General features: G+C 38.2%; 1 protein-coding gene across 1 annotated transcript; it reads left to right on the top strand.

Annotated features, from left to right (window-relative positions):
- Positions 1–1,739: 1,739 nt before the first annotated feature.
- LOC581603 (alpha-N-acetylgalactosaminide alpha-2,6-sialyltransferase 6) lies at positions 1,740–6,989 on the top strand. The gene is made up of 4 exons (XM_030996564.1): positions 1,740–1,963; positions 2,832–3,259; positions 3,847–3,954; positions 5,531–6,989. The coding sequence occupies exons 1-4, from the start codon at positions 1,781–1,783 to the stop codon at positions 6,231–6,233; spliced, it is 1,422 nt and encodes a 473-aa protein (XP_030852424.1). The 5' UTR covers positions 1,740–1,780; the 3' UTR covers positions 6,234–6,989.
- Positions 6,990–8,100: the final 1,111 nt, after the last annotated feature.

Genomic DNA, 8,100 nt, shown 5'->3' on the forward strand with positions numbered 1-8,100 from the left:
CTCTATATATTTGGCTGTTTATCGCTCTTTAGATCGGGTTAATGACCGACGTCGCATGAGCGCTATATAAGAAGCCACAAAATGTATTAAAGTCGTTGTTATCATTTAGATTGTTGTAAGTATTATTACCATTAATATAGTTCTTATCATTGTCATTATTATAACTCTTATCATTATCATTATCATAATCTTCTTCATCACTATCAGTATAATCGTTATGATCATTATATTCTATAGTATTTTTCTCTTTCTCTCTCTCTTTCACTGTTATTTTCTCTTACAATCTCGTTTCTTCATATAGAAATTTTCTTCATTCCCTCCCTCTTTTAAACTCTTGTTATTTCCAAAAGCACTGGAATGCTACCAGAACAGGTCACGCAATGTATTCTCTGTTAAGTTGTCGAGTCTATTTCATATTTGTCATACTCTTATGCAAACTTTTTTATTTAAACAAATCTAGGCGGGTCATAACGTTAATCAAACAAACGAAAAAAAGGAGTTGTTTACCAGATTTTGTACAGGCGTCAAGGGAAAAGTGATATTAGAAGATGCATTCTTTCCATAATTGCTCCCAAAATTTAGGTAAACAATTTTGTTGATGGACAGGCACTCAATATGTTCTGATATCAATAACTCAATTTTCGTCAAAGTGGATTTAGCTCCTTTTGGAATTAAGCTCTTCAAATAGAGATGAGTCACGGAAGGCACGTTTCCCCGAAGTAAATGACAAAAGGTTTTTCCCTTATTTGTTCCCACAATTTATTATCACTTCTTATCTGCACGAGATTGAAATTTCATGATAAGACCACGATCGGGGTGCAGAACGCCGAGGCAGCTGTCGTGTGTAATAAGTCTCCCTTGCATTTCATCCACAGTATGCACCTTTTAGTAAATCCGTATACCGGCTACATTCGCACCACAATGACAAGGGCTACACTGCCCACATGCCTCTAGGCCTCTTTGTATGCCTCGCAAACCATTCTTATTGTCAGACACAATCTTATTTACCCCTCAACATTTCTTTTGTTTTCAATATTATATATCTTATTGTTAATGCAATGTGAAATATGAACTTGTTTTATACCATGCATTCATATGATGCAGTGCTTTTTTCATGGTTTATGAAATTAATACAGCATGAAATGAAAATTTTGTCTCGCCGCGGTTTTGTTTAATTAAAAAAAAAAAAATCAACATTAAATGCAGTTTTAGGCTGATATTATATGTTTTTGCAAAGTTATCACATATTTACAATATAATAAAACAGTGTCAAAATACAAAAGCAATATAACAAAATAACAATAGTAACAGTTCAATAAAACTTTCAAATTACAATGGCAATATTCAGTCATTTAAAGGGCGTTAAGAACCACAACATTTAAACTTAAACTGAAAAGAACAATTCTTGTCACTTATTGATTTATTGAATTAAATAATATTGATTCATATATTTTGTTAGTATGTAACATTATTAGTATTGTTTTTATTGTATCGTATTTCATCGTATTGTATTGTATCTGTATCTTTTTATGTTTGGGGTTGCTTGTTTACAAGTTTTTAACTTATTTTAGCCATCCCGGTATTTGTAATGATTTCATTTTTTATTTTTATCTTTTGCCAAATAAATGTGAATTGAATTGAATTGAATTGAATAAAATAACATTGGTAACAATATCATAAAAGATTTAGAAAAATCTTCCTCTGCATTTATATTTTTACTCTCCGTTCTGTACAGTTCAGGGATTGTGCCCTTGTGCTAACCTCGGTATATTCCGTCTTCATGTTCTTTGTCGTATGCTACCTTCTCTACCGATCGCCGTCCAAAGTCGAGTCCATAGAAGGCGGATATCCGCGATCCCAGTTCAAAGGTTATTCTGAGGACGACAAGAATGACACTGGTAGTGGAACCGAACCTCCTACTCGAAGTCCGAACACCGGATACTTCTTTCTCGATACCAATCAGGTGAGATATCAAAGATCACGAGGCCATGCAGATCTCCAGGCTTTCCAAGAAAACATTGATTTTAAGGGGGGGGGTATCTTCTTCTTGTTATTTGCGGTGGTGATGTGTGTGTGTGTGTGTGTGTGTGTTGTTGTTGTTGTTGTTGTTGTTGTTGTTTTTGTTAAGTCGGGGGGGGGGGGCTTTTTCCCCACGGAAGTATGATGGGTTAAGGTACGAGCCGCTATAAAAATGTACAGTCAAACCTGCATCTGAGTAAAGTTATCTCTCTATAAAGGCCATCTGTCTAGCGGTCATGTATTTTATCTCCCTCGAGGGAAAAAAGAACGTTGTAGAACCTGTCAAAAAAAAACCACCTGTCTACAGGGGCCACTTGTTCTGATTCCTTCGGGTGGCTCAATAGGCAAATTGTACTGTAAATGAAGTAGATAGGTATAGGTAGATGTATAATAGGAAGAAAATGAAAGAAAAAGATATTGCATGAAGGTGTGGTGGTCTAGTAGATGCCCTACAAAATGTCGATATTATTATTGTTCTCTATCGAGAATACGTGTAATGGCATCGGAAATCACTCAGAAGCAGGGGGGGGGGTGCATGGGCTAAACTGTTTCCGATGTAAATCTTTTTCTGAAGAAAAATATTTGGGGCATTCGGGTATCGGGTAGGGAAGTGTGAAGACTCCCAACTGGCAATTTGTATCCTCTTGGAATAAGAATCTGACCGGCATTGAATGATCAACGATGATCAAAGATGAATGAATGGAAGAATTATACACGACTCATGAGGAGATTTTTCCAACCTTTAAACCTATTTATTTTCACCCCCCCCCCCCCCCTCCACTTCCCCTTCCTCTTCCCCTTCTCTCCTGCAGACATTCACTAAACGATGTAGACAATGTTCGGTGGTTTCGAGTGGTGGTCACCTCTATCAATCTTGGGCCGGTGCCGACATCGACAGCGCCGACTGCGTCATCAGAATGAACACTGCCCCCGTCACCGGCTGGACGGAGGACGTCGGGGCTCGAACCGACATCCGTATCATCGGGCATGTCAACATGCGCCGGGGTTTCGTCAAGAATGGCCCCCTTCAACAAGAGATTCTCGAGGACGAGGACACGAGAGCCAAGTATGTCGTCGTTCCTTGGCTTTATGATGAGGACATCAACATGACAACTCATAGAGTGGTCAAGACTGCCAGAGGTTTTAAGAAGAAGTATCCCGAAGTGAACTTTGTTTTCCTGACCAGGGAAAAGTATGAAGCATCTGAGAAGAGGTTCAAGCTTGAGACTGGCTTTTCCAGGTAATTCTGACGATTCCCCCTCTTTCTCACTTTTCTAGTTTTGAAATAGCTTAGAATGGCCTTATTAAATACGTTTATATAAAGCCCGGGTCACACTAGAGCTACCGACCGGTCACTGACTCCCGACAACCGCAGATCGGGAGTAAGTTGTCAGAGATGGCAAAGAGGTTTTTGGCAGTCTTTACAAGGTTGTAATTGGTCAATGAGTGGTCGGCTGGAGGTTCACAGTGCATCGAAAAACCCGTAGCCGACCGAATTGGTCATGGGAAGGTTTTTCTTGGTTTTACAATGGTAGGTGACACTTTTCACACTGATTGGCGAATGATCCTCAGTGCTTGGCGATTATTTCCGGGCGATATATGGTTGAAAAAAGGACGGCAGCTGATCGACGAATGATAAACGCAATTGAGGTGATCTTTTATGAAACTGTCAAGATTTTTTTATTGTATATATATTTGTTCTCGCTGCAAAGATTAGCAAATAAAATATGCTTGTAGAAGATGGCACTTTATGTAAATAAATGAATATCAAATTTATGATTGTGGAAAATTTACGCGATCTTTGTGTGTTTGATTTTGTGATCCTAGAGACGAGATCAACACATGGTTCACCACTGGTTTTGTATCCATGATGTTTGCCCTAGATGTATGTGACAAGGTACACGTTTACGGACTATCCACGTCTGAATTCTGCATGTAAGTCATTATTTAATTGTTTTTTTTTACCACTCGATATAACTATTGGCTAATGTTCCTAATTTTTCAATTTCGGCACCACATATGAATATATAACCGCAAAAATATCTCATTTTGTAAGCTTAAAGATAGAACAAAAAGGAAACAGAAACAAGTAGATAAAGTTAAGCAAAAAAATAATACAAGAATAATAGAAAAACAAAACAAAACAAAAATGATGTCAATACAATGTATGGCTTTTTTTTTCTCATAGAGAATTTTAAAAATTGCAAAATTGAACTGAATTACAAATCAACATTCAATATCCCGTGTTGAACGATCGCAAATGCCAACATAGAAAGGCGCTATACAGTCATGATGTCAGACTAGTTATGTTCTCTACACAGAAGTTTGTACTTCAATGAGTAATTAATCGTATTAGACTACTCTTCATGGTATTTGAACATTACCTTTACCTTTGTTGTGTGTTTTGAGGGTTCCATTTGTTTTGTTTGGCTCTCGGGGTGCCGACGCAACGACTTGTTCCATAGCTTTGTTACGGAATGACCAAACAGAGTGAGATATAAAACCAATATTTCATACATAATTATGATGAATGGAAATATTGTGAGAATTCCTCATACTAGTTACTACATTATATCATGCATTTTTAAAATTTGAAATTTAAAATCGAAAATTCTCTAGAATTGTCATTCCATAAACCTATTGTCCGAGTAATAATAATAATAATATTGTAAACTTACAGAGCGCACACACCGTCCAGGGACGCTCGTGGCACTATATAGCTCAGCAACAGTTCCCTTTAAAGTCAAGTCAAGTAAACAATTCGTCCCTATTTTAATGAAGTGACGGTAGTAAATGAAAATCGCATACAATTTGCGTGCGGATTTTCCTCACTATACCGTCACTTCGTGAAAACAGGAACGAATTTTGCAATATTTGTATCACCCATTTCAATCCTCAGTCTTAGGATAGTCTTAGAGGTATGATCTAAGACCAAACAAAATATATATTATGCAAATAATTACCGTTTGTGAAGGTGATGGGACAAACTATCACTTCCGAGGCAATCTTGATGTAGCTATCTTTCCGAAGCGAAGCCGAGGATAGATACGTATACATTCAGATCGCCGAGAAAGTGATAGTTTGCCATCGCCTAAAACCAAAAGTGATTATTTGCTATAACTATATTCCACATCGAAAACATTTCGCTTCTTCCGTCATTTTAGAGCAACAAATCATCAATTAACAGCTAGCAAACGGTGTACGATACGTACAGTGCATGCAGTAATACGTACGTACGCGCAACATACTGTATACAAGAAAGTGCGTTGCACTGTGTAGAACTACTATCTACACAGTGCAACGGACTTTTTTCTCCCATCAATTTTAGATAGGCGAACTATCTTTCGTCACGTGATTTACTTTTGACCAATCGTAGCGCAAGATTCTTTGTATGTGGATGCCCGTTGATTTCAAGTACATCTTCTTCTACTACTTCTACATCTTCCCCTTCGATCTCTTCTTCTTACTCTTTTAATTCTTCTCTTCTCCACCTCTTTTTTTTCCTTTCCAGACATCACCCCAAGTCCAAGGTCCCTTACCACTACTACGAACCAGAGAACACGACGGAATGCGCTTACATAAATGCAAGAGAGCTGGGACTAACCAAGGGCCACAAATTCATGACCGAACGTGCCATGTTCGCTCGCTGGTCGCTGATCTACGACATCACCTTCCATTACCCGTCTTGGAAGGCCACCATCGAGAACGTCACCGGTAATCTGGATACGCCGTTCCTACGCAAATACAAGGAGGCGTTGAAGAGCGGTAAACTGGAGGGTGTCCCGCATTATGTGTACAAGAATGGGACACGGACCCGCGTTATTTACAAACGTCGGGTTAAAAAGATCGCCGGTAAAGCACCGCAGAACGGTACGAAAGTAGAATCGCAAACTAAAGACCAGAATGTGACGGTCAATACAGATAAGGATCATGCTCCTCGAAAAAGGAGGAAGGTTGTCAGAAAAGCTGTCAGGAAAAAGGCGCCTAAGGATGAAAAATCGTTAACGGAAATAGATTCACAAACGGCACCACAGAACGGTACGAATGGGGTGGAAAAAAAGACGTCTGAGGACGAAAAGTCATTACCGAAAGTAGAGTCGCAACTTAAAGACCAGAATCTGACAGTCAGTAAAGATAAGGATCATGCTCCTCCAATAAAGAAGAAAGTTGTCAGAAAAGTTGTCAGGAAAAAGCGTAATAAAACAGGGAAATGAAGACGACAACTTTGTAGTGCACCAGCGAAAGGGGGATTTGGTCTGCGCGCAGCACGTAAAATATGTAACTTGACTTTGACTTATGCCGTCCACGCAGGCCAGTGGCCTCGTGATGGCTTCTGTATGGTAATGGTGTGCCAAGTATTTCTGTCTGCTGCCAGTCTTGATGCATCTGTCAGCCTTGGTATATGGATCTTGCTTTGCAGTCCTCTGAGATGCAGTCAAGCCATCTTTTGGGTGGACGGTCTCTGGGTCGATTCCCAGTGACATTTCTTTCAACGGCAAGTTTGGGGTATCTTGTGGGTTTCATTTTTAGGACGTGACCAAAATATTTGAGTCTTTTAGTGGAGACCTTGTCCATAACAACTTGATCGAGGTTAAGGGATTCTTTGATGTGTGTGTTACGGATCTTATCTAGTCTTGTCACCCCCATTGTGCGACGAAGGCATGCCATTTCAAACATTTGAAGCCTGTTGCTATAAGCCTGTTGCTATAATATGTAACATTTAAGAAAAATGATGGATTGCAGATCACTCTTTCGATTGTTTGGACCTACCTCTATTTGGTGTTCTACCACGTGATTCTGAAGACTCGCCTCCGTTTAACGGGCCGGAAAAAGTGTGGACAATATAGTGGCGGTTCCCCACTCAGTGGGTAGAGAGATAGTCTCGTAACCGGTCTCGACGCGCTAGTGCCTTTTAAAGGCATCGAATTTAATTGAATTTATTTTCTTCTGCAACATACAAATCAACTTACATTTCAGCAATATTACATAATTATATAAGATTTTTAATGTGAATACAATATAACAATAATGAATAATGATATTAAAGCAAATTTTGACTGATAATAAAATACCAATAATTCTTTATTAAGAAAAATGCACAAGAAGAAGGGCTATTACAATAAGCGATTGCTTGATAGCGTGATAGCCCCGAGGAAAGGGAAGGGGGTGATGATAACAAATAAAACAAAAACTGGAGATAGTGATGATGTTGATGATAATTAATGATGGTGGAAATGAAAATATGCTGATGTAAATATGTCTGACACAGAAAACTTATATAAGTATACGAGAGTTATAAATATATTTGATGGATGTTTCATAGGAATCTGAAAAAAATATTGAATATTAATTCAGCACTGGAAAAAAGATCAAGCAATGTGCTCTGATAGAAACGATTTCTTCGTTTTTAATTTAAATGAATTTAGGGTTTTTACATGGTTGTATTTGGTCTGGGAGTTTATTCCATAAATCTGGACCATGATGTCTCTATGGTTTATGCAGGATCGATAATCTAGGGTTTATCAAATGAAAGTTTAATTAGTTCCGAGAAGGGTAAGGACTGACGGATAGTGTTATTTAATACTAAAAAATCTTAAATGAATCAGAAAGCAGGTTATTCATGTATTTGAACATGAAGTATCCATGTCTAGTTAGGGAGATAGTTGAAGGAAATTGTGATTTTGTTGCATGTTTCTGGATGCTGTTTGCATCTAAAACTTTATGATAAAAGAAATACGTGACGCCTGGTCCACCAAGTCCTTCGTCTTCGTTGCGTATGGCTGATCGTCAACGAAACGGAGTTAAGTCTTTTGTCAACTCTGTTTGTTGCTACGGCAGGCATCCAGTGAAAATGAATTGGTTTAATCAAATTATGAAAATGCAATTATTTTAAACAAACAGAACTTTGTTATTCCTTGCTCATTTTTCCTGATTGAGGTGTCATATGAAAGGGCAGAAAACGAACGTTCTAGAAATGTGATTTTCTCTCTGAAATTCAGATACCGCCTGCCAAATAACTTTTTGGTTTTCTCTCTTCAAATTGTTTTTAATCACTCATATGATTAAGTTATAATAAAAACA

This window comes from Strongylocentrotus purpuratus, unplaced genomic scaffold (genome assembly GCF_000002235.5).
Source record: "Strongylocentrotus purpuratus isolate Spur 01 unplaced genomic scaffold, Spur_5.0 spur5_scaffold_3, whole genome shotgun sequence".
Taxonomy (NCBI): domain Eukaryota; kingdom Metazoa; phylum Echinodermata; class Echinoidea; order Camarodonta; family Strongylocentrotidae; genus Strongylocentrotus; species Strongylocentrotus purpuratus.

What these genes read in the sequence shown, in the direction of transcription:
- LOC581603 (XM_030996564.1), top strand. Translation starts at nt 1,781, where the DNA reads ATGTTCTTTGTCGTATGCTACCTTCTCTACCGATCGCCGTCCAAAGTC. An exon ending in CTTGAGACTGGCTTTTCCAG is followed by an intron (nt 3,260 to 3,846) that starts GTAATTCTGACG and finishes TTGTGATCCTAG; the next exon opens with AGACGAGATCAACACATGGT. An exon ending in TCCACGTCTGAATTCTGCAT is followed by an intron (nt 3,955 to 5,530) that starts GTAAGTCATTAT and finishes TTTCCTTTCCAG; the next exon opens with ACATCACCCCAAGTCCAAGG.